This window comes from Anabrus simplex, chromosome 2, assembly GCF_040414725.1.
Source record: "Anabrus simplex isolate iqAnaSimp1 chromosome 2, ASM4041472v1, whole genome shotgun sequence".
Taxonomy (NCBI): domain Eukaryota; kingdom Metazoa; phylum Arthropoda; class Insecta; order Orthoptera; family Tettigoniidae; genus Anabrus; species Anabrus simplex.
In genome coordinates this window covers 116,945,127-116,970,888 of record NC_090266.1, presented here as the reverse complement: position 1 = coordinate 116,970,888, position 25,762 = coordinate 116,945,127, and the positions used below count along the sequence as shown (strand labels likewise).

Genomic DNA, 25,762 nt, shown 5'->3' with positions numbered 1-25,762 from the left:
ATTCACCCTTATGTGTGCTCATTCTAATTATTATTATTCCACTTTTGTACCATCCATGCCTGTCGTTCCCCAGCATTTGCAAATACGTTACTTCCATGGTCATCTTACTTTTGTAAACCAATAACCCACCCAGCACTCACAAGGTGTCGTGCAAAGGGAATAATTCCAAGATACGATGCACACTCATTCATTTACTCGCAGGTTCTTGTGGTTACTGGTTGAGGTTTAGATAATTGTATACTAGGTTGCTGTAGTGATTATTGGTTTAGAGGAAGTTGGTACTACTGGGCAACCTTCCTCTATTAACACTAATCAGAAGGAAAATGGAGATCAGACATTTTGAAAAGTGAAGGTATCAGCAAAAAAAAAGGAATGGCTGTGAAGGGCGTAAAAATTAAAGGCTCCTTACTCCTCAAAAACCTAATACTGTGGAGATTAGGAAAGAAAAAAGTTGAGCAAGGGAGTTCAAATAGGAAAGATGAAATCGAGGACACTGACACAAGTACGTGGAAGGAAGCAATGCCAGGCTCACCTAGCGGAACCATGGACGCCAACCCATGCTCCCAAGTTGAGAGTCCTTGGTCTCCATTTTAGATGCCTCTTACGACAGACAGGGAATACCATGGATGTTATTGAACCACCACCCCCCACCCCACCCAATGGAGTTATAGTGTCGAGAATGGAGCCAGAATAAACATGTGACGACGAAGGAGTTATGGCACTTCCATTTCCCTATTTGAATAAAAATTTTGAATTAGTTATCCTGAAAATAATGAAAACTTGAAAGTGACATTTAAATTTTGCTTGGGAGCAATCATTTTGAAAATTTGTTTAGTCTCACCTAGTGATGAGAGCTACTTAAATGTCTCTATGCTAAAAGGCACAAAATAGAGTAATATTTTTCTTTGCAAACTTGGGTGTCATTCCATCCCCATATGAAAAAAATGTCAGTGATTCCCTGAAGACTCATGCTCTGTGAAGTAATTGTAATTATAATTTTACTGATTACTTCCTGAAAAAGTAATAAGTACTTGTAATAAGTAATAACTGACTGATTCATCATCACCGAGCCAAAACTAGTGGGCGTAAAGAAATGAAATTTTGGGGATGCATTTATATTAGGGTGTAGGTAGTCACTAAGGGGGGATTTTTGGATATTCCAGTGCTACGGGGGTGAAAAGGAGGGTGAATTTTTAAAATGGAGATATCTGTATCTCAAAAACATAAAAGTTTATAGATGTAAAAATTGGTATTTGGATTCTCTTTTAAAAATAAACAAACATGTATTTTTTGTTTTGGGAAAATCCCATTAAGGGGGTGAAAAATGGGGGTTGAACACCTTTCATGAGGAGACTTGTATCTCAAAAACTGAAGATGTTACAGACATGAAAATTGGTATTTGGAATCTCCTTTGAAAATAAAGAAACATGTATTTTTGTGTTTTTGGATAGTCTGAGGAATAGAGGATGAACAGGAGTGACAAACGGGGTGAATTTTTGAAAAGATTATATCTGCAAATTATCTCAGCCAGGTAACAAATTACAGATTTGAAAACTGGTATTTGGAATTTCCTGTAAAATAAATAAACATAAATATTTTTTTCGAAAATCCACTTAACCCGTCAAAGCCCAAACATAGTGCAGGAAATAAATCTATGTATTTCCTTTCAGATTATGTTAGCTACACTACAACAATGCAAAACCAAAACTCTGCAGGAAACGTGGTCCAAAAAGAAAATATAGGGGTGTCACCTGTAGGTGACATTGGTCAGTATAGTTACAGTTCGCAGCTTGCTGGTAACATACATTTAAGTGTGAGGACAACTGCTGCCCCTAACGCATATTCGGACTGTCCCGAATTCGGAGCCAATTTAGACCCTTGGTAAGGCTCAAGTCTATGAGGTAACCAAATCACGTATCAATTGACCACAGTTATGTCTAGCATATGGTTTGTGTGCGGAGCGTATAACTTGGACATTTTCACAATGAGATTCTTCTTCTTCAATGAGCAGTAACTCAAAAAACTGAACTGCAGACAGTTGCGATCCATCATATTCAGAAGGTTCCTCATGCACCTCACCTCACCCAATCGGAAAATAAAATAAGGATAAGAATAAGAATTATTCTTCTCTGTAGCTGCTCGCAATGTATTGTATCTTTTCGTAGAAGATGCTGGTTTATTTGTCCTAGAAAGACTAGATGCCTGCTGCATTTCATTAGAAGGTATCGGTTTACCATCATAAGCCGATATCACATATATTTACACTGTCAACCTCGATATTCTACCAGGAAGGGGATTGACATTGACAGAATCAGTTGCTTCATCGCCACCTCCCTCATCTGTAAACTGCCCATCATTCTGAGGAAACATAATAATATCATCTGGGGTGCATTATTACTGTCATCTTCCAACATTTGTAGTAACTCATCCAGTGTCAGACTGAAGAGAGAGAAAAAACATGGAGTGAATATCACATACTGTTCATAATTGAAACTGGACAAAAAGGCTTACTTGATGTGACTAATGTCACCTACAGGTGACACCATGCTTTTTCATGGCAATAACATATGCTTAAATTATAATATTATGCTTAAGAATGTATCATTTTCACTATTGAACCTTTAAGCAATATACATGCATAAAATGCAAAATAAAATTACGTTTTATCACATGCTTTCCATGACACAATAACATGCGGTTGCTTCACCACTTCAATGCAGTCTGTTTCCTCTTTTTTTCTGAGCGAGAGCTGACTGATCAGTACAGGCTGTGAGTTTACAAAGGGTCCATTTCAAATTATAAGATCTTTCTTTAAATACTTCCAACAGGCAGAGAAATTCAAGCAGCCTGATGAGCAGGAAATGTTATTAATATTGGGTGTCACCTGTAGGTGACATTGGGCTTTCACGGGTTAAGGGAAACTTAGAAAGGGGGGTGAATTTTTAAAACGAGCATATCTACATTATATCTCAAAAACTTAACGTGTTGCAGATGTGAGAATTGGTATTTGGGATCTCCTTTAAAAATAAGGAAACACATATTCTTTAGTTTTTGGAGAAACCCTTAATGGGGGTGGGGAGGGGTGAAATAATTGGAAAATTAGTTGAATTACTTTTATGAATATATACCAAAAAATCTAAAAATGTTACAAACGTGAAAACTGGTATTTGGAATCTCCTTTAAAAATAAAGAAGCACGCATTTTTTTTGGGGGGGGGGGGAAATCAAATTGCTAGGGTGGGGGATGAAAACGGAGATGAATTCCTTTTACGAGGATACATATATCTCAAAAAATGAAGATGTTACAGTCATGATATTCGTATTTGGAAGCTCTTTTAAGGAAACGGGTACTGTTTATTTTTGGAAAATTACTTAGGTGGGGAGTGTGAAATGAAGTGAAAGAAATAGAATTCTTTTTCCGGAGAAACTTATATCTAAAAACTGAAGGTTACAGACATAGAAGCTGGTATTTGGAATCTCCTAGAAAAATAAAGAAACACGCATTTTTTTGGGTGGGCTGAAACCAACTTAACGGGTAGGGGTGGAGTGAAAGAGGAGTTGAATTCTTTTCATGAGGATACTTATATCTCAAAAACTAAAGATGTTACAGACATGAAAATTTGTATTTGGCATTTTCTTTAAAAATAAAGAAACACGCATTTTTTGGAGGAGGGATCAACTTAATGGGCTGGGGTACAAAAGGAGTTGAATTATTTTTATGAGGATACTTATATCTCAAAAACTGAAGATGTTAGAGTCATGAACATTTGTATTTGAAATCTTCTTTCAAAGTAAAGAGACACATGTTCTTTTCTCTTTGGAAAATCCACTTAAGGAGGGTGAATGAATTGAAAAATTTGTTGAATTCTTTGTATGAGGATACTTATATCTCAAAAACTGTAGTTAAACACGTGAAAATTGGTATTTGGAATCTCCTTTAAAAATAAAGAAACACACTTTTGGGGAGGGAGGAATCAGTTTAACGGGTAGGAAGGGAGGGTGGGGTGCGAAATTAGTTGAATTACGTTTATGAGGATACTTATATCTCAAGAAATGAAGATGTTACAGACATGAAAATTAGTATTTGGAATCTCCTTTAAAAATAGAGAAACACTTGTATGTTTCTTGCGGAAAAAGACTCTGCACATTTCATAGATAGATTGTGACACTTGTGAGTACAACCAGGGGATATACTCGTCAGTCTTGATGACCTGTTTACCATGGTACCTATCAAGGATACTCTTGAAGATATTCAACATATTTTTCTAGATGAGATAACAGTTTTATTTGAACATATACTTACGACAACATTTTTTCAATGGAAACATGAATTTTGTGAACAGACCGATGGTGTTGCCATGGGAAGCCCGCTTAGCCCTGTTATTGCCAACTATTGTATGAAGTTCTCTGAGAAGGAAGCTCTGCAGACTAATTTAAATAAACCCAGTTGTTGATTCCGTTACGTGGATGACACTACTGTGTCACACATGGAGAGGAGGCACTTGATAGTTTTCTTAGACATCCAAATAGCATTCATGCTCGCAAACAATTCACTGTGCAGAAGGAAAAGGATTGGGAATTAGCCTTCCTGGATGTGCTGGTGAAGTGGAAGAATGATGGATCCGTGGGACATCAAGTGTATCGAAAACTAACACACACAGATCGATACTTAAATGAAGATTCCAATCACCATCCTGGTCAGAAGCGCACCACGATGAAGACCTTGGTGGTTTGCTCGCTGAGTTGGTGAACCAGAGTACATCGAGGAAGAACTATGTTATCTTGATCAAGCCTTACAATTCAATGGCTATACAGTACAAGAGGTCAGGAGGGCACTCCATCCCAGAAGAAAACCAGCTGACAATAAACAAGAACCACGTTACGGAAATGCAATGAGAGGAAGGCTTCCACCTAATCAATACTTGTTTATTAAATTAAAAATTAATTAAGTATTGATTAGGTGGAAGCCTTCTTCTCATTGCATTTGTGTACAACATCAATACAGAAATGAAACTTATAGATTACGATAACCACATTATGGATCATATTGGAAGATCCTGAAACGTTCTGATGTTAAGAACATATTTCAGCTGACTGGACAGCTACGAAACATGTCCTTTCTGCCAATGATCCATGTGACCCTCTAACTACTACTGGAGTCTATAGGATACCGTGCAGCTATGGAGCTGTTTATACTGGCACGACTGACAGAAATGTTAAGGCTCTCCTGATGGAGCACAAAAGGAACAGTTGCCTGGGACAATACGAAAAGTCAACAATAGTGGAGCATGAGCTGCTTGAAGACAGCACAAAATCTGTTATGAGGATATTGATATACTGGCCACAACATTCAACTTCATGCCTGCCTCTAAAGGGAAATACACAAATATCTGGATAACTTCAACAGAAAGGGGGAAGGACTCAAGCTCAGCAAGGCCTGGTACTCCTCCTTATATAACTCATGGCTGAAGCCAACTAGGATCGGTGGTATCACAGTCGGCAAATCAGAGGAACGACTGCTCGGCACGACCCAATCGGGGTCATGCATTTGGATATCCAATCAGACAACAGACTGCTGGCGTGACCCAATCGGAGGTCATGCGCTCAAATATCTAATGAGATGACAGACTGCACGGTGAGGCTGCACGATCAGGTATAAACCATTGCACGTTATAAACTTCATATTAGAGCCCGTATTGTCAAAGTTTCGCCCTCTATCTATATCATCCGATGACCAAGCAGCCATCAATTTTTTGATAGTGAGACGGGGTCTCTCATATTGCATTGGCACTGCCGGTGGCTACAATTAGCCTATGCAGTGGCCTCCACAGTATGCACTAGCCAGCGTCTTGGTAGGTGTGCTAGGTACCAACTGACGAGCACAACCTAGCACACGGGGGCGAAACGCTGGCAACCAGGAAGGAGTTAGCTGGAAAATTTATAATGTCCAATAACGGACCTTTTATATTGGTATTATAAATTTACTCATTCGGAACAAATAATTCAGGTTCCCTGTGGGAATCAACATCTATATCATCTGATGGCCAAGCAGGCATCAATTTTCTGATAGTGAGACGGGGTCTCTCATATTCCATTGGCACTGCCGGTGGCTACAAATAGCTTACGCAGTGGCCTCCACAGTATGCACTAGCCAGCATCTTGGTAGGTGTGCTAGGTACCAACTGACGAGCCCAGCCTAGCACACGGGGGCGAAACGCTGGCAACCAGGAATGAGTTAGCTGGAAAATTTATAATGTCCAATAACGGATCTTTTATATTGGCATTATAAATTTACTCATTCAGAACAAATAATTCAGGTTCCCTATGGAAATCAACATCTATATCATCCGATGGCCAAGCAGGCATCAATTTTTTGATAGTGAGACGGGGTCTCTCATATTGCATTGGCACTGCCGGTGGCTACAATTAGCCTATGCAGTGGCCTCCACAGTATGCACTAGCCAGCATCTTGGTAGGTGTGCTAGGTACCAACTGACGAGCCCAGCCTAGCACACGGGGGCGAAACGCTGGCAACCAGGAATGAATTAGCTGGAAAATTTATAATGTCCAATAACGGACCTTTTATATTGGTATTATAAATTTACTCATTCGGAACAAATAATTCGGGTTCCCTATGGGAATCAACATCTATATCATCCGATGGCCAAGCAGGCATCAATTTTCTGATAGTGAGACAGGGTCTCTCATATAGCATTGGCACTGCCTGTGGCTACAATTACCCTACGCAGTGGCCTCCACAGTATGCACTAGCCAGCGTCTTGGTAAGTGTGCTAGGTACCAACTGACGAGTCCAGCCTAGGCATCAATTTTTTGATAGTGAGACGGGGTCTCTCATATTGCATTGGCACTGCCGGTGGCTACAATTAGCCTATGCAGTGGCCTCCACAGTATGCACTAGCCAGCATCTTGGTAGGTGTGCTAGGTACCAACTGACGAGCCCAGCCTAGCACACGGGGGCGAAACGCTGGCAACCAGGAATGAGTTAGCTGGAAAATTTATAATGTCCAATAACAGACCTTTTATATTGGTATTATAAATTTACTCATTCGGAACAAATAATTCAGGTTCCCTATGGGAATCAACATCTATATCATCCGATGGCCAAGCAGGCATCAATTTTCTGATAGTGAGACAGGGTCTCTCATATTGCATTGGCACTGCCGGTGGCTATAATTAGCCTACGCAGTGGCCCCCACAGCATGCACTAACCAGCATCTTGGTAGGTGTGCTAGGTACCAACTGACGAGCCCAGCCTAACACACGGGGGCGAAACGCTGGCAACCAGGAATGAATTAGCTGGAAAATTTATAATGTCCAATAACAGACCTTTTATATTGGTATTATAAATTTACTCATTCGGAACAAATAATTCGGGTTCCCTATGGGAATCAACATCTATATCATCCGATGGCCAAGCAGGCATCAATTTTTCGATAGTGAGACGGGGTCTCTCATATTGCATTGGCACTGCCGGTGGCTATAATTAGCCTACGCAGTGGCCCCCACAGTATGCACTAACCAGCATCTTGGTAGGTGTGCTAGGTACCAACTGACGAGCCCAGCCTAGCACACGGGGGCGAAACGCTGGCAACCAGGGATGAGTTAGCTGGAAAATTTATATTGTCCAATAACGGACCTTTTATATTGGTATGTATTCCTGTGTCCGGCCCAATGTGTGCTGAGCAAGCAAAACATTTTCATGATGCTCTTGGCTTAGAAGGCGATTTTAAAGCATCTTCTGGCTGGCTTACGCGGTTTAAGAAATGCTACGGAATACGAGAAATTTCTATTCACGGTGAGCGTCTCAGCATATACACGGATGCTGCTGAAAAGTTTGCACAGGAATTTCAATCATTCATTGAAAAAAAGAACAGCTTGACCTTAGACAACTTTACAATGCAGACGAAACAGGGTTGTACTGGAAATGTTTACCATGCCGAATATTAATGATGCAACAAGAAGAGCACGCCTCAGGCCGCAAAACCTCCAAGGAAAGAATAACCATTATGGCGTGTGCTAACGCAAGTGGCGATCATAAATTAAAATTATTAGAGATAGGGAAATCCAGAAAATCCCGTTGTTTTAAACAAGAGAACGTACTTTTGCAGTACTACCATCAAAAGGCAGCGTGGATGGACACACAGATATTTAACGACTGGTTTAACAATCATTTTGTGAAACAAGTGATGGCCTACCTAATTACGCAGTCACTGCCAATCAAAACAGTGCTCTTGATTGACAATGCGCCTTCTCATCCCACACTAAAGTGAACTTAAAGAAGGTGATATTTACGTGAAATACCTTCCCCCTAATGTAACTTCTATTCTCCAACCTACGGACCAAGGTGTTATTGCTGCTTTAAAGAAGAACTACAGGTCATCTCTGTTACAGCAATTGATTGAGGAAGCCATCGATATTCGAACATTTTGGAAGGACTTAAGTATGTTGGATGCTCTTCATGCAGACAATAAGTCATGGGACAAAATTACCGCTACTATGCTCGCATGATCATGGAAATCTGTTCTAGGTGAAGAGCAAACATTTGCTGGCTTCAGTGACGATGATATTTCGAACGGGCAACGTAGTCTCGCTACGATGATATCATTATTGAAAAACCTGGGTAAATGCCAAGATGCAGAAGAAAGTGACATTATTGAGTGGTTAGACGTCGATAAGGACGATTAGGGTTTCAGATATGAAAGCGAGGAGGATATTGTACGGAATTTGACGGTTGGTGCGGAAGAAGGAGATTCAGATGATATCAAGTGCAGGAGTGATGCAACAGAAACTCCGAAAGTTTCCCACAGCCAAGTTAGTGTCTCTACAGACATACTTATCTCTTAAATAGAAAAGAGAAATGAATTTTCATTTTCAGATACGAGTATTGTTTTCTTGAGAAATGCATGATCCAAAATTAGGAAAAACGAACAATCATCTAAGAAACAAAAAGTGGTGACCGATTTTTTTCGTTAGATACGAATGTTGGCATAATCCACATGGCATTTTGTAATTTTTCTCTAGCGTGTCTTACAATACAATGTGAAGTGTTATAATTATTTTCTGCTTGTTCATAAAATAAACATTATTTTAACCTATTGTTTTGTTTTTACCAGGCTTAAAAATGACTGCGGATAATTCACGGGTTTCGATAATTTGCGGAAGTGCGTGTATTAATTACCGCGAATTATCGGGAGTGCACTGTACATAAAACGAAACTACAGTTCAACACAGAAGATCTAAATAATTATCCATATTCTCATTAATATACTATACAATAAATTCAACATGAGGAAAACACTAGAAAATGCACGAAATAAAACACACAACCCGCACAGTGCAACAGCCCCAAAGGGCCATGGTCTACCAAGAGAATGCTGCTCAGCCCAAAGGCCTGCAGATTATGAGGTGTTGTGTGGTCAGCACAACGAATCCGCTCGCCATTATTCTTGGCTTTCTAGACCGGAACCGCCATCTCACCACCAGATAGCTCCTCAATTGTAATCACGTAGGCTGAGTGGACCTCGAACCAGCCTTGACTTGGCCGGAAATCACCCAGGGCCTTCGGGTAAAAGGAAGGCACATTACCCCTACACCGTGGGGTTCACTCTTACCAATGCCAGACTGCTTACTTCTAGGTGTTGCTCTCGTCACTTCTACACTGAGGTCATTACACTAAAGAGATTGCTGCATTGTCACAGTTTAAATATGAATTGAAAATCCATTGTTGATCTTGAATATCGACCAAAGTATGTTGAGAATAACAACAATGAGGAGATTACTGGACACACAACACATGGTGTGCTTTGTTAGGGTCCGAGAAAGAGAGAAAGAGAGATGAAAATGGGAAACCACGGAAAACCATCTTTAGAGCTGCCGACAGTGGGGTTCGAACGCACTGTCTCCCGAATACTTGACACTGTCCTCATAGTGTTTCTCAACTACGAGTCATGCAGTATAGATTGCACTGGTTGCACTCCTACTTTCCACCAATCCAGCTTGTTTCTTGGTCATTTTAACAATCTTGCAAATCCGGTCATCCAGAATGCATTAGAAGATCATCATATAGCTTACAAGTATGATCAGGTAGAAATTAACACACTCAGCAAGACTTCCCTTCTTTTTAAAGGTGGGTAGAGTGATGTTCTGTCGTCAGTTAGTCTGTGTTCGTTCCTGCATAATAGTTATACTGAGATGCATATCGTCGCTGCCACGACAAAACCTCCTATGTGAAATATTTTGTTGCTATTTGCTTTACGTCACACCGACACAGATAGGTCTTATGGCGATGATGGGACAGGAAAGATCTAGGAATGGGAAGGAAGCGGCCGTGGCCCCAGCATTTGCCTGGCGTGAAAATGGGAAACCACGGAAAACCATCTTCAGATCTGCCGACAGTGGGGTTCGAACGCACTGTCTCCCGAATACTGGATACTGGCCGCACTTAAGCGACTGCAGCTATCGAGCTCGGTATGAAATATTTTAGCTCAGAACTTTGGCTGGTAAGGTTCTATCATCTAAGGTGCAGTACTGTGTGAATATAGTCAAGGCATTCTTGCTCCTCATGATGTATGTGTTGCGGGTCAGTATATCTCCAAAAATGTTATCACACAGGAGGTTTTGTCCCGGCAATGACGATATGGGAGCAATAATGAAATGAAGTCAGAAGAAACAGATATCATTGGAACAGTCTGAAAGGACACGAGACCTGTCTCAGTGTCCAACACGAGCAATGAGTTTTTCAAAGTGGCTGGAAGGGGAATGTTTATGATGCAGTACACATTTATGAGGAACTTCTTTCAATTGAATAACTGGTTGTAGCAACTAGCTCATTGGCATATCTATATTGTTTACAAATGTTTAAAAATTGAATCAAGACGTTCGAAATAGATAAACCAAATTTTACATATACCGCAAGAACTGGAAAGTAGTTAACAACCTGCAGACACGCAGACCAAGCTATACAATGGACTTATCCTTTTATTTACTGAACTTTTGTGGCTATAATAAGCTGTGACAGAGAAGCCATATTATATTTTAGTCGTATAAGACATCTTAAACATCTCACATTACTATATCTAAGTTGAATATATTAGAAATCACTTAGTGAACATCTACGAGGAACTTTAAGTAAACAACTGGTCGTTGCAATTAGTCCATCAGCCTATTTATAATGACTACAAATGAAAATATTGAACTAAGAAACTCAATTTCATATATACCATTTTGACTACAAAGTAGCTAATGACCCATATTGTTCTTAAAATGTGACAAAAATGCATTCCACTTTTGTAATTTTAACTGTACAAATATTTTGGTGTACACCTTTTTATATTTAATTTTAATGTTAAAAACCCTTTTGTACAAATATAAAGTAATTTAGTTCAAGCACATACATTTTAAAAAGTACTGATATTAATTTAAAGAAATGTAATGTACTCTATTTCCAATGTCTTTGTCTTACTTTCTAGGCTGATTGCAACCTTACCAGAAATGCACCAAACAACCCAAACAACAATGAAAACCATCGCCATAAGACATATCGGTGTCGGTGCGATGTGAAGCAAATAGAAAAAAAAAACAATGAAAACAAAACACAATACTTACCATAAGGGCAGTAGCACCAAAGACGAAGCATGGAGGGCAAAGGCGAGAATTAAAAGGCCAGGGTCTTACATAACTTTGACAGGTTGCCAGGTAAATATTGCTAGCTACTAAATGACACACGAGATAAATTTAAAATGAAGAAAATTTACTATGTAAATTTAATTTGAAAATGGTATAAAATAAGAACAATGAATATACATATATATATATATATTTCTTTTTCCAAAAATTTAAAATGCAATTAAACTAAATGAGAGAAACAGTATTTTAAAATAAAATTGAAATTAAAATGAAATGAAGCTTACATTAAATTAGCATTGGCTTCCACCAAAATCGAAGTTTGAAATTCATAACTAACTCGTTACCTTATGTACAGAAAGATTAAAAATTTAATCTTAAAATTTGGTTGCAACCGATATGCGGGCCCGCGATATAAAATCTGTTTCAAATTGAAATTTGCTACACTACAAATAAGAGGACACACGCCCCCCAAAAAAACACACACCAAAGAGTATAATAATAATAAATCAGTGGCTCCAACCGCGAGTAAAAAAAAAAAACTACACAATTAAAGGAAACCAGAATAAATAATAATAAACAAGGTGGATAATGATCCCAACCAAATAAGAAAATATCAAAGGAAAAGATACACAATGCGTGCCCACACAACAACAGAACTCGAAGCACACACCCGGAGCAACATTTACCGACGCCAAGCCATCACCTCATTATAATCATCAAAGCCACCAAAATTAATAACGTGTCATCAGATAAGATTTAAAAAAAAAGGATGACCATTACGTAATAATCCACAAAGGCAAGGAACTCAAACAATGGATAGATGTGACAAGTAAACGTTAAGAGAATGGCATACATTAAATTAAATGTCGACCAGCAAATTTCAATTTTTCACAGATTCGACCTTACTAAAAATCATAATAATAATTATTATTACTCCCATGGGTTATAGTAGGAAATTACATTTACCTATTTTTAAACAGTACACCAACAGCTTAGATAATTTAGAATGGAGGGGGCTTTGGATAACGCTAAGATGCATATATGAGGTGTCATTTAATTAACGTCCCGACAATGCAAATAACGACCTCATACAAATTACAAATTGTCAGCCAGCAAACGCAAAAGCAACACAGTAGGAAGGCAATTCCAAACAAAGAAGAAAAATAGGGAGGAAAATACACATAGAAAAATAATAATAATAATAATAATAATAATAATAATAATAATAATAATAATAATAATAATAATGGTCACGACAGAGATAATACTAATAATAACATCACAAAGAATGGGTAGGCAAACAAGATACGAACCACAACACAGTAAGTATAAACAACACCCACGAACTACAGCCTCATACACGCACACCTAGCGATTCCAAGTTCCCGTAAAACTTTGTTACATACTTTTACAAATTTAAATCCTATCTGTTACAGTAAATTTTGTTACCAGACGTTTACAGTTTTTTTTTATTAACAAACAGACATTTCGAAGATGTGCTCCTTGGCCGTACGAGGTCACTTTAATAATATATGCTTTACAGTACTTACTTGGGTAGAGTTAAGATATCCAACTTACAACACATTTTGCCATCCCACCTAGTTAACGGTAAACACTCATATGAAGTTTTCTTCTTACACCAATAACAAGGAATTAAGGCTGGAGCACACTGAGAAATATTTTTAAAAAAATTAAAGGGCATAGCCCTGAGGTTGTCGAAGTTATCTTCCAGAGTCAAGCTCCATTATTAAAGCGCTGCGATCCCGCAACGATGTCACTTCAGCAGCTCGGCTTAATGTAGCCATGTTGAATACTCAACCACAAGAGAGTGACTGGTCTCTCTCACAGAGAAGGCGGAAGTGGCAAAATTCCTATGATTCAAAGCGCGCACCGCTAAGGCGCGCAGAAATCAAACGGCAATTCAGCGAATCACATTAGTCCAGCCAAATGTCCAGCAAATACGTAACAATTAGGGATATAGTTTTGAATTAAAAGCTGATGGTAAATTCCACAGTTAGGCTGCAGTTCCAACAATGGCCGATAATGTAGATAACGGCTCGATACACAAGCAGACATGCCAGATAAATAAAAAAATTCTCGTAAATGTTTTGATGTTATAATTCAGTTATGTCCAATAAATATTAGTTCCCATTTTCACGTCACGATGATGATGGCATAACCTATTGCCGAAACTGATCCCAAATAAATGAATATGTGATGACTATATAATTATCACTATTTCCTGTACTGAATAGGTGGATCCCCATACCTAACAATTTTGAATGTAAATCTCGATTCAATACGGATTCCAAAAATGAAATTTTTGACACCAGATATTGAAACTTCACTCAAATAGCTGTCTTATGATAGTAGGTTACATGAAATTGACATAAACCGAATGATACCAATCACTTGGATGATATGATTAAGAAATCACTTTGGCATAGGGTCATGCTGGATAGCAGCACATGCAGTACTAAAGGCTCCCATGTTGAGAACAACATCGTCCAATAGTAATTGTTGTTAAAGGGTCTCACTCATGCACTACAGACAAAAAAAATCTCCTGGATGGCTTGTGAAAGTGCCTGACACTATGGTACACAACGTTTAATTGCATTCCAAGTATGATGGATAGAGTTCTGATCAGGGAGTCCAGACAGGTCAAATGGGCAACATACTTGGTTTCAGGTAGTCACCCATCAGTACACCCTGATGCACACGGCTGTTATCATCCTAAACAGGAAATGTGCACCCATTGTATCCTTATTTTTGGAGGATTTGTTGTTCCAGACAAGAGGCAGGCACATTACCCCTAGACTGCAGGGCCAGCTCAAACATAGCATAGCTTATACAATTTTGTTTATTGTACACAAAAATATGATTCACATTGCATAGTTGATCATTCAGTAATAAGTAAGGATACCATTTCATCAACAGAGCATCAGAGAAATTAAATTGAAATCTTTCAGAATTCTTAGAGCAGTGGTATTTTATTTCTGAACAAGTAGAGAAAATTCTGCACAAGACATGAATGTATCATGAAGTTTGCCAATTTTGTGCAGCATAATCCTAAAAGGTTATTATGTCTGTTATTCCAGACCATGAAAAGATTAATAAAAATGTGATACCTGTGTCCACACCATGTTCTTTTTATGAAAGTGTCAATTAATATAATAAAATTCAGTGTAATTACCTGGATCTATATCATTTGCTGTCACTTGTTGAGCTCGACTTAATGCTGCAGCTATAGCACAAGCACCACTTCCACTGCCTATGTCAAGAACACGTCGACCTTCCACCAAAGATGGATTGTCCAGTATGTATCTGAGAACAAATGATAGGTTTGTGTTAATGAAGTCTGGCAGTACTATAATATAAAATATTTAAATAAGGCTGATGTTTTTAACGTTAATATCTCTATAGGTGGTAGGTCAGTGCATGCCTATTTTCTTTCGTTATTCTGCATTTGGAATAAATATTACATGGTACGGTAAATATTTAATTTCTATTATATTTGAGCTTTCCACAAAAGAATTAATAATTATTTTTGAATATAACACATAATTATCTTTGAGAGAATATATTTCATTAAAAAGAAAAAGTAATTATAGTGTCAAAAATAAATTCAGCATTAGAAAGGAGAAACAAAATACTACTGTAGCACTACTAGTGGACATTAACCTTGTCACTTACAGGACATACAAAACAATGTGCTGAAGCAACTGGTGGCCAGTATTTCAAGTGACATTAGTTCAGTACTGTGCAATGCTGTACTGTGAGCTTTTGCAACAGTTTGTTTTTTTATGATGAATCCGCTAGACGTATCAGTATTACAACCATCGGATTTTTTATTATGCACACTCGAGTTTAGGCTTTAATTACAAACGAACCGATAAGTCTATTGCAAATTGTAGATCACTCAAAATACTAGCAATAATTTCTGTTATTATGTTAATGATAGCAGTTATAAACTGAGGATTGAACTACACATATATTATAATTTGAATGTTAAATTTTCCTTGAATGTCCATGTTTTCTTTCTTTCTTTCTTACTACTGTTTTAGAAGAGATGTCTTGATTTTTGTGTCTGAAATGGAAAAAAATTTAATATTACTTTTTATTCTCTGAGAAGTTCGAAGTGATGAAGAAGTGAAGAGTGACGTAAAATTTCATACCTCTAGTAATCGCTGTCCCTCTCCTCAGGGTGGTTCTTCTCGGTTCTGATTACTGGAAGTGTGTCGAAAAAATTTTGTGCTTCCTGTCTGCAGAATTTCTTCAAGGATTGAATGTCTGTGTATTTTGCTGCATTCAAAGGAATACATTCTTTATATAACATTTTGGGTTCTATGTGCCGAAGGTGATCAGGTTGTTTGTTACTTTGTTTACCTGATTTTTTTACAGTGACTGTTGATCTGTATGCACCATTGTACATGTCCCGACGCTGAATCGTCTGAGTATTTTCAGCTGTAACCACAATCTGCTTTATAGGGTGTGTAGCAACTGCCAACTTCTTGCTGTAGTTTTGTTGCAAGGCATTTCCCCAAGCTTTGAACATTTCCAAAGCGCATTCCACGATCCCAAAGGGTGTTGGTTCGACCCTGGCACTAGAAATTGTGTTAATGAGGGCCATATTTTGGTCACACTCCATATATGAATGCCCTCGCACAGGGTAAGTCGCTGTAATTTTGTCAAACCTTTTTAACACAACCGTTGTGTAATGCAGAAACCGAATAATTGTAAAATTCTTATTCTGTCCACTACAGGCATCGCAGAAAATGTGTAATTCACGGACTTCAGGGCTTAGAAAGCTTGTAAAAAAGTGGTGAAGCATAGATACCACATCATCACTTCCCTTTCTGGCAACTGTTTGATCATAAGTGTAAAAATCAGCTGTCCATTGGGAAGAATGTGTACACTAAAAAGATGAAAAGACAGTTGTCTTTTGTAGTACACATCATTCCTCGTTATATTAGGAACAGGCAAGTTTTTACCAAACTCTATAGTGATTGCTTCGTATCCTTCAGTCTTCTGTGCATGCTTTCTGGCATTCCGTTTCACACGGTAAAACCAGTCAGCGTTGCTCTATGAAGCTGCATCTCATTGTGAAGGGTTTTCAATTGTTGATGAAATTCCTTAATTTTCTCTGGATCTGCAGAGTTACTTTTGGATTTTTCTATATTAACTTCTTGTGCCTTTTGAACATCGCAGGTGCCACAGGTGTCGGAATGTGGGTACCCAAAGGAAAAGTTGTAATGTGTTACAAAATGTTCTCTAAATTTTCCGTATGAAATTTGAACACTAGGGTTACTTAGCAGAAACATTCCCAAAAGCTTTTTGACAGTTAAATCCTCAGGTAGGTATACCTTCTGTGTGTCTCAAAGACTGTAGTGTGCATTACGCCCTTTCAGAGATTTGAAAAAAGTGTCCATTGCCTCATAAGTTGACTGAGGTAATTTATTCCCCCCCTCGATTCTCATGTTTTCCCCTTTGATCCACTGGAGCTCTTCCAGTCTTGATAATGATGTTTTAATTGTATGAAGCCGAATATAGACAAAAAGCCCTTAAAACAAACCGGAATCTCAGCAAGGTCTTCACCTCGGGATATTCGTACCTTGTATTGTACGAGAAGCTGTTTAAATGGCCATTTTGTTCATCCTGCCTAGGTCCCCTTTGTTTAACTGCATTTACACTGATCAAACCTGATAAGTAAGCGTTTTGAGAATTTCTGTCTCCAAGTGCATTAAAATCCCTAATGAGGGCATCTCGCTCACGTTCTGAAACATTTTTCAAACATTCATAACGCTTACAGCCGCAGTCACTGCCTGTTTCATACATTGTCTCTCTTAACTTTTTTAATGCACTAAAGATACTGCCATATTTACATTTCTTTTTGGAAGAACCACTTATTTAACTGACATTACACTGTTCACCATCACTTGAGCCTGCACTCATCTCTGCGAACTTTTACAAAACTGTGTATAAACAGATTAATGAACACGGTCTCTAAACAATGACTTTTCAATTCACAACCACCATAACCTCAGACGAGTTTCAACTGGCAAGCTATGATGCCATGTGCAGTATGCAGGGGCAGGCTAGGCAATATCCTGACTGTGCGTTTCTTCGCAGTTTGAGGCTGACTCTGATCGATACTTCTCTGTGCACAAAATATTTTCCAGTGCATAACACAGACTACGTTCGTTTATTCTCTGGATTGTCTGCACGTGGTTATACATAGTGATGAATCCAATGGAACCAATAACTAAAAAAATAGCTTTCTTTGACTCTGATCGTTCTTTCTCTATACCCTTCATGTGCAACGAACACACCTTTCTGTTTACTTTCAACCTTCAATTTTATTTCCTCTCATAAATTCCACTTCCCATCACCTTTCCTCATAAGGGCTTTGAACCTTCAATGGTAGGTTTAAAAATGGTTGGCTTCTGAATTTAGAAATATCACACTGTACAATTTTTACAAGAGTTATTTGCATTATTATTTACATATATTTACAATATTTAATTCTATCAATTTTCTTCATCTGAAAAATCACTGTATTCCGATGAATCGGTACTGCTGTCATGCATGTTGATTACGACTGGCTCGAAATAAGGGACATTTTCAAACAGTTTATCTGTCCCCAGTAATGGTCTTCAATTTTCTTAGCATGTTTACTACACTGCTTCCAGAGTTCAGGAGTCATGGTACGTAACGCTTCTCGGCATAAAGCGCTATTGCTTCCATACCTCTACCATTTTCTAATTAGATGAAGGAAGTTGTTTTCTAAAGCCTCAACCACGTTTTCTTGCCACCCATATTTCATAGTATGGTTCTGTCCACACCAGGTCTCGTCTGTAAAGAAGATCTTGTAGCCCTGTGCTCTTAAGTCTCTAATTCATCTAAGGTAGGTATTACAAGCAACAAGTCTCATTATTGTTCTGTATTGAAGATGACGTTAGGCATAAAATCTCAAGGATAATTCAATAAAACCACCTATTCAATACTTTCCATGTTTATTGTGGTTTGAATCTACATTAATTTAAGTAGACTTATCAGGTACATGTTTCACCCATTATTTAGGCATCTTCAGTCTGTAGACAACCTTTAGGTCAAGGTTTGGAACCTTTTTAACCATATATAGTATAATATATGAACATTAATAATCTCTTAAGACTAACATGCCAGGATAATAATTTTTAAAATGTGAACAAAACATAAATGTGAATAACATAAATTAATGGGTGTTTTAACACAATTAAAACTTGTCGGTCCTATACTATCTAACTTAAAACTATTCCAAAACTACAATGGATCTTCTTCCTCTAACATAAGTCTTGGGTAAAGAGGATATTCATACCGGGGTTCATTTGACCCACATACTATATCATTTTCATGTTCTTGACATAACTAATGTCGGAATGTGTTGTCAACCACAAGTAGAGATTTAGAACTGATTGTTACATGTAGGCTGGTCAAGATTGTTGTGAATGAAAATATAAATTTTAATTTAAATTAACGGCATCGGGATGCAGCAACTGTCACAGATTCCATTAGAACTGGTTTTCTGTTTAGTATTTCTTCGTATTGTGCCCAAAGTAAAGTCATCGAGATGGATTTTTGGACGGCCCGGTCTCACACATTGCTTCTTTCTTGATCTGGATGGCATATTTCCATCATTCTCCTTTGAAGCGGCTCCTACTCTCTTCATTGATGACAGCAATAATTCAAGACAATCTGCCACCTTCTGGTACACAGGGAACCTCTTGTCCCCTACTTACCCCCCCCACCCCCCTGATATTGACAGAAACACATAGCACTCAAAATGATTGCAAGTTCACCCTCTGATAATGGCGCTCTATGAGGCATCTTGAAGTGACGTGGCCAACATGCAGAACACAGAACAAATGAAATTAGCTTGCGGACAATCCAAGGTCATGGGCATTCCGTTTCACAACTGCCCCGGGCGAGTGTACACAGCAACACTGCGGCTGATTTCACCACCCGGCCTGCTGTTAATCGCATGGCCCGGCATGCACAAAACCTCCCTTCAATATTATTCTTCATAAATTTTGTATCACAATCCTCCTTGATTGTATTCTATCGGACATTAAATTCCAGTATGTGTATCATTATTTGGATGTATTCCAAAACCTTCCAGGAACATGTCCAACATATTCAAGAGGTCCTTACTCGGTTAAAGAAAGCTGGCCTGACTGTCAAAATTGCTAAGGTGTCCTTTGCCAAACCCCAGATGTCTTTTCTTGGACACATTGTGTCTACGGTAATACCAATATAAATGGTCCGTTATTGGACATTGTGTCTCCTGAAGGAGTTGCTATCGATAAAAGTTGAACTCAAACAATGCACAACTTCCCTCCTCCTAGAGACATTGCTCGTTTCATTGGCATGGCTAACTTCTTTCGTAAATTTGTTCCCAATTTCGCTGACATTGCTGCCCCTCTCAATGCGTTAAGATGCAAAGATGTTAAGTTTGTTTGGGAACTGCCTCAGAAAGAAGCTTTTGCAAAATTGAAAATTGCACTGTCTAACGCTCCCGTCTTGGCCATTCCTGATTTTTCCAAAAAATTTATTATACAAACTGATGCTTCTTGTTCCGCTGTTGCCAGAGTTCTTCTTCAAGAATCTGAACTTGGTAGATTGCTTATGCATCTCATGCGTTGGGCTCATTAGAATCTAAGTACTCTGTGTATGAACTTGAATGTTTGGTGGTCATCTTTGATCTGGAAAAATTCTGCATGTATATTGAACATACTCCTTTTCTCTTGGAGACAGATAACATGGCCTTAAGATGGGTACTGAATCGCCCACGTCGGACCGGTCGTCTTATTAGATGGGCGATTCATATTTCCGCCTTCAAATTTGAGGTACGTCACATACAAGGGACTGATAACGTCATTGCAGACTGTCTAAGTTGTAAGTTTGGTGACTCTCCTGGTGAGAATAATGAACCTATGACTGTCGATCTTCCTCAACCATTAAGCGTAAGGAATTTCATGTTTTTATCCGTATTGAACTGAGATCACATTTAAATTAGCATATGGCGGGTTCCACCTTTTCAATACACGTACAATGTTGTTAGATGATATTTACAACATTATTTATTACAGATTACAGAACATGTTTCGGTGTACAATTTTGAACACCATCATCAGCTGCATGGAAAGTGTGTTAAAAATGGTGTTAAAAATTGTACACCGAAACATGTTCTGTAATCTGTAATAAATAATGTTGTAAATATCATCTAACAACATTGTACATGTATTGAAAAGGTGGAACCCGCCATATGCTAATTTAAATGTTCCTCAACCATGTCATTGTGTCTCTGGTTGTGTCAATGCAATATTATCCGATTGCCCATTGTTATATCAAGCATCAGAGGGACGACCCTGAGCTGAAATTGATCATCAATGATATCAAAGCTGGTAAACTTGTAAAACCCTGTTGTATACACAATGGTGTGTTGTGTTGTAAGGTATGGATTTTCAAATTGCTGAGATGGTAAAATCTTGTCATGTGTGTGCGATTAGTAAACCGTCGTTGAACACTAAGATTGGTATGTTAGCATCATCCCAAGCTTCTAAGCCCATGAAAAGGCTATTTGTAGACTTCGTGGGTCCGTTACCTCGTTCGAGGCGAGGCTCCAGATTCATACTTAAGTGTGTAGATGGATATTCTCGTTTTTCCTGAACCTTCTCGACTCGTTCAGCTAACGCTTCTACTGTAATCGAGTGTTTGAACTCCATCTTTTGATCCTTTGGCCCACCTAAAATTTTGGTAACGGATAATGCTAAATACTTCTCATGTAATTGGTTCAAGAAATTCTGTTTCGACTTGTCTATTTCCCATGTCACTACTTCTCCCTACCATCCTGCCCCATCATATGCTGAAAGAGTGAATCGAAACCTTAAGTCAGCGTTGAATGGCTTTCATCACAAAGATCATCAAAACTGGGATTCCTCTTTGCACTGGTTAACATATGCATTAAATTCCGCTGTTCATGAATCTCATATGCAAACCCCTATGTCACTTATGTTTGCCTTCACCCCTTTTTCCCCCATTTCTAATTTGCTGAAGATTGATGAGTTAATTCCTGAGAAAAAAATCCTGAGGAGATTAAAAGAGTGTGGAAGAAAGTCAAAGATAGATTAAAAGTTTCATATGCTAAAGTTGAGAAGCAGTGTAACAAGGATCATCGACCTACTGACCTGGCTGTTGGTGATGAAGTCTTTGTCAAGGCTCACTACCAAAGTAAGGCAGTTGACAAATTTACTCGCAAGCTTGCTCCCCGTTTTCATGGTCCTTGTACCATACTTGAATTTTTGACCCCTGTTTTCTGTTTTGGTAAATGACCCCCATTGTAAAAGAATCCATAGAGTACATCTCAGCCAAGTAAAGCCTGCTTAATTTGTTTCTTAATATCTGTTGTAAATATTAAGCCCTAGTTGTATGATCTGATATGTACATCCTTTATGTACCTTTTCATGTGTTTGGCCTTGATGGCTTAAGTAATTCGATGTAACTAGTGATGGTTAAGTGCTCTTTATGACGCCTTGTGATAATTATGTGGGTCTGTACCTGTTATGGTAGACCTTGGCAAATTGTAATGCAATTTACCGTGCTGTGTGCACGTGTTTTCCCATGGAAAATTTTGAGATGATATCTCATGTCACTGTAAGTGTTGGTACTTACTATTGCCTCATGATTTTCTAAAACCTTACTGTTACATAGGGTCGTGAGAACCCAGTTTGTGATTAAATGAACTCCCTAATGTATATGACTGGACCATTTTGGGTTCCTTAGTATATGTGCATTTTACTTGTTTCCTCGCTGTCTGCTTCCTTGTTCATGTTGCAGCTTGTGCGCACATTCTCCATCCTGAAGCTGCTATTTCCTGAAGCACCCGAGGTCTGGTACATCACATGGGTGTCATTGGAGCTCAACATTTGGTGCTGCATTTTGCAAGCCATGTGTCTGTTTTCCACTTGGTGCGTTTGTACGCTGTACTTACTGGCCATTCGTACACCGTCTTCCTGCACATTGAACAGTCCGTGTTATGCCCTGTGCTGCTTCTTCAATGTCATCTAATACCAAGTAAGACTGTTCCAAAACTTTATTCTCATTGCATGGAAAGGAGTATTCTCGATGGCGTTGATAAATTGTGATACCATTATGGTGACGCCTTAATTATTGAACTTACTTTATGACCTACGCCAAATTCTTTGGACGTTCCTGTATTCTGTGACAGATTGGAACTACTTCTTGTGCATATAACTTTATGCTACATGCCTCTTCTCGGCACCCTGGTGTCCTTTTCCAGGCGGGGGTTTTGGACTATGAACTTTATACAAGACATATATTTAAACTGCGTGCCTTATTGGCACAGCTCATCTTCTGTGATTTATGCCTTGTGCAATTGAACTCTGCATACTTGGCCTGGTACATGTGTATCGAGCGATGACATTATTACTGTTACTATAACCATATTAAATTGGGATCCGACGCTACTATATGAACTGTATTATTAATCTACGTGTCTGTATGACACAGATAATCTTCTGTGCAAGGGCGCACGGAACATTTGGTCTACATGTCTACTATTCATTTTATATGTGGCTGTTGGGACATCTCGTCACCTAATTATTCTGAAGGTATTTACCTGTGGTGTGTATGTTTGTACTGCGGAGACTGCTAAATGAACTCCTACGCCATCTATGTGCGGCAACTGGAACTCCAATTTGTGTACTGACTGTGCTCGCCAGAGCACGTACCTATGCTAGACGGTGTCGCTTCTAGTGGCCTATAGTGGAGTGTGTCTGTCGACCGGTAGACTGTTTTGAATGCAGACGCTAACTGCAGCAATGGAGTACATAGCCGTTCCTAAGACTATGAGCCTACCTTCGGGTATAGGCTAAAAGGGGCTATATCTACCCCAGCAAGAGAATTGTGCTTTTTTTAACCTTCTTATTATACTATAATTGTTTTGTGTGTGTAAATATGTAGCAGTTTATTTTATTTCTTACTGGTAAGTGTAGTAGTAGTAATTCGAAACACGGGTGAGTTACCTAGGCATAAATGGCATCAATGTAAGTATGCCTTTATATGAGTTACTTTCCTGGTGTGTGTTATTTATATTCTAGTTAGTGTGTTTATTGTAACTTAAATTATATATCAGTTTTGTGGTATGGCGTTCTAGCTTCAAGTGTGTGCCGTGTGTAACGGTGAAGGCCATGGCTGCTTAGGTAACTTTTGAAATTTTCCTTGCCTTGATTTAAATTTGTTTTTCCTTTGGGTTTATTTTGTTTTCCTGCGTATTTGTGAGTGTTTTTCTGTGCTATTTTCTGGATGCGTGTGTGGTTACTATTTTGTAGTTATCGCAGTCGTTGCTGTGTTTTGTGATCGCACCTGTGTTTATTTGTTGTGATTCTCATTTTGTTATTTGTGCATCCTTTCATGTGTTTTGGCCATCTCATCACCGTGTTTTGAGCTAATACTACGCTTGCACTATTCTCACGTTTTTTAAAATTTTATTATTATTATTATTATTATTATTATTATTATTATTATTATTATTATTATTATTATTATTATTATTATTATTATCATCAGTTTTCTGAACTTTAATATTTCTTTGGGGCATATATTTAGGGTTCGGATACTTTGTTTTAATCATTACTGCAGGTGTTTTATGAGATTATTGTCCTAATTATATTGCTATACCTGCATGAATTGTAACATAGTAAAATTTTAACAATGTAACTTGTTATGTTATGTTTTTGGACAGCCCTAGTGTGAGCGATCTGGACTTTGGTTCTTATCTCATCTTCGTATTGTTGTTGCTTATCTCATCGTGGCTTGGCAGTTATGTAATTGATCATTATTCATTATTGTCTTGTCTGTGATTGCATTTATTTGTGTGTGACATCGTGAATATAATAATGGATTGTTTCATCCTGAGTGGTGTTCGTGTGTTTGACTCCGTTATGTTAATTGAACTGGCTAGTTCTCTTACTTATTAATATTGGGTGTTTATTGATTATCCAAGTCTACTACAGCTTTTGTGATTTAAATTGTGTATTATTTGGGTTAATATTCTCGATTCTGTGCGGGCATCTGGGGACATTATGGTCTGTATTTGTGTGCTGTTTTGAATTTAATGTGATGTGTTGTGGGACCATCGTTTATGTGGGTATTGCGGGGAATGATCCTCCACTGGGTTCTGTCAAAAGCCCTCTATTTAGCTATCCAACCTTTTTTTTTTTTTTTTTAAATCTATTCAATATGTATATATATTATTTGTGATGTTTGGGGTCTGCTGGTGCACCATGACTTTTCTTTATCTGATAAAATGGTACCATTTACTATAGAATTATGTTTATTTAAATTTAAATTACTTATTTACTAAATATTAATTATACTACTTATTTGGTTCTTTGCAAGTTTTTCTTCATTATTATTTCACCAAAGATTATTGATTTTTCAAATTTAATTTTAATGTAAATATTATTTATCAAATTATAGTTTTATTTTAAAATTTTTGAAAGTTGGTGTCTTTTTTGGTGAGTGCATAAGTAATTCCTTGGGATCCTTACCTCTTGTTTCTTTTTTTATATGGGTGGGTTTCAGCACTCTTCCTGGTTTCTTCGTATGCTTGATGAATTATCGCCTGATTGTTCTGGTCTGTTTGGTCTAATTTTTTTTCTTGTTCTTGTATGCGCACTTCCCTATGACATTTACTAGCCGAACATGATTTACCATCATTGTTAGGGGGTGTTGCATTGCATAGCGGAATTCCGCTTTACAATCAATAACTGTCACCAACTCCACACTAAACAGAATTTCAAGGAATTACTGGCTGGGATTTTAATAATTGCATACTTGGCTATTCACAGAAGTAACGGGACATGAGCAATTTGCCAAGCTTTTGTGTACATAGGGGAAAGTTAAGATGACCTTCTCCATCCCCCTCAACAACTTACACTTATTTTCCTGCACTTGCGCTTATAAAATGAGTGACTGTGTTGGTTTTTAGAGTTTGTCAGACCATCTCTGAGTTAAATCTTGAGCTTGGTGCAGGTGCTGTGATGTCACAATAAAGA

General features: G+C 38.2%; 1 protein-coding gene across 2 annotated transcripts in view; it reads right to left on the bottom strand.

Moving 5' to 3' along the window:
* LOC136863916 (electron transfer flavoprotein beta subunit lysine methyltransferase) overlaps positions 1-25,762 on the bottom strand; it is a 205,925-nt gene that overhangs the window by 25,603 nt on the left and 154,560 nt on the right. For both annotated transcript variants that reach the window (XM_067140338.2, XM_067140337.2), the window contains exon 3: positions 14,839-14,969. In XM_067140338.2, coding sequence (XP_066996439.1) covers positions 14,839-14,969 — 131 coding nt within the window. The remainder of the gene's footprint in view (positions 1-14,838; positions 14,970-25,762) is intronic.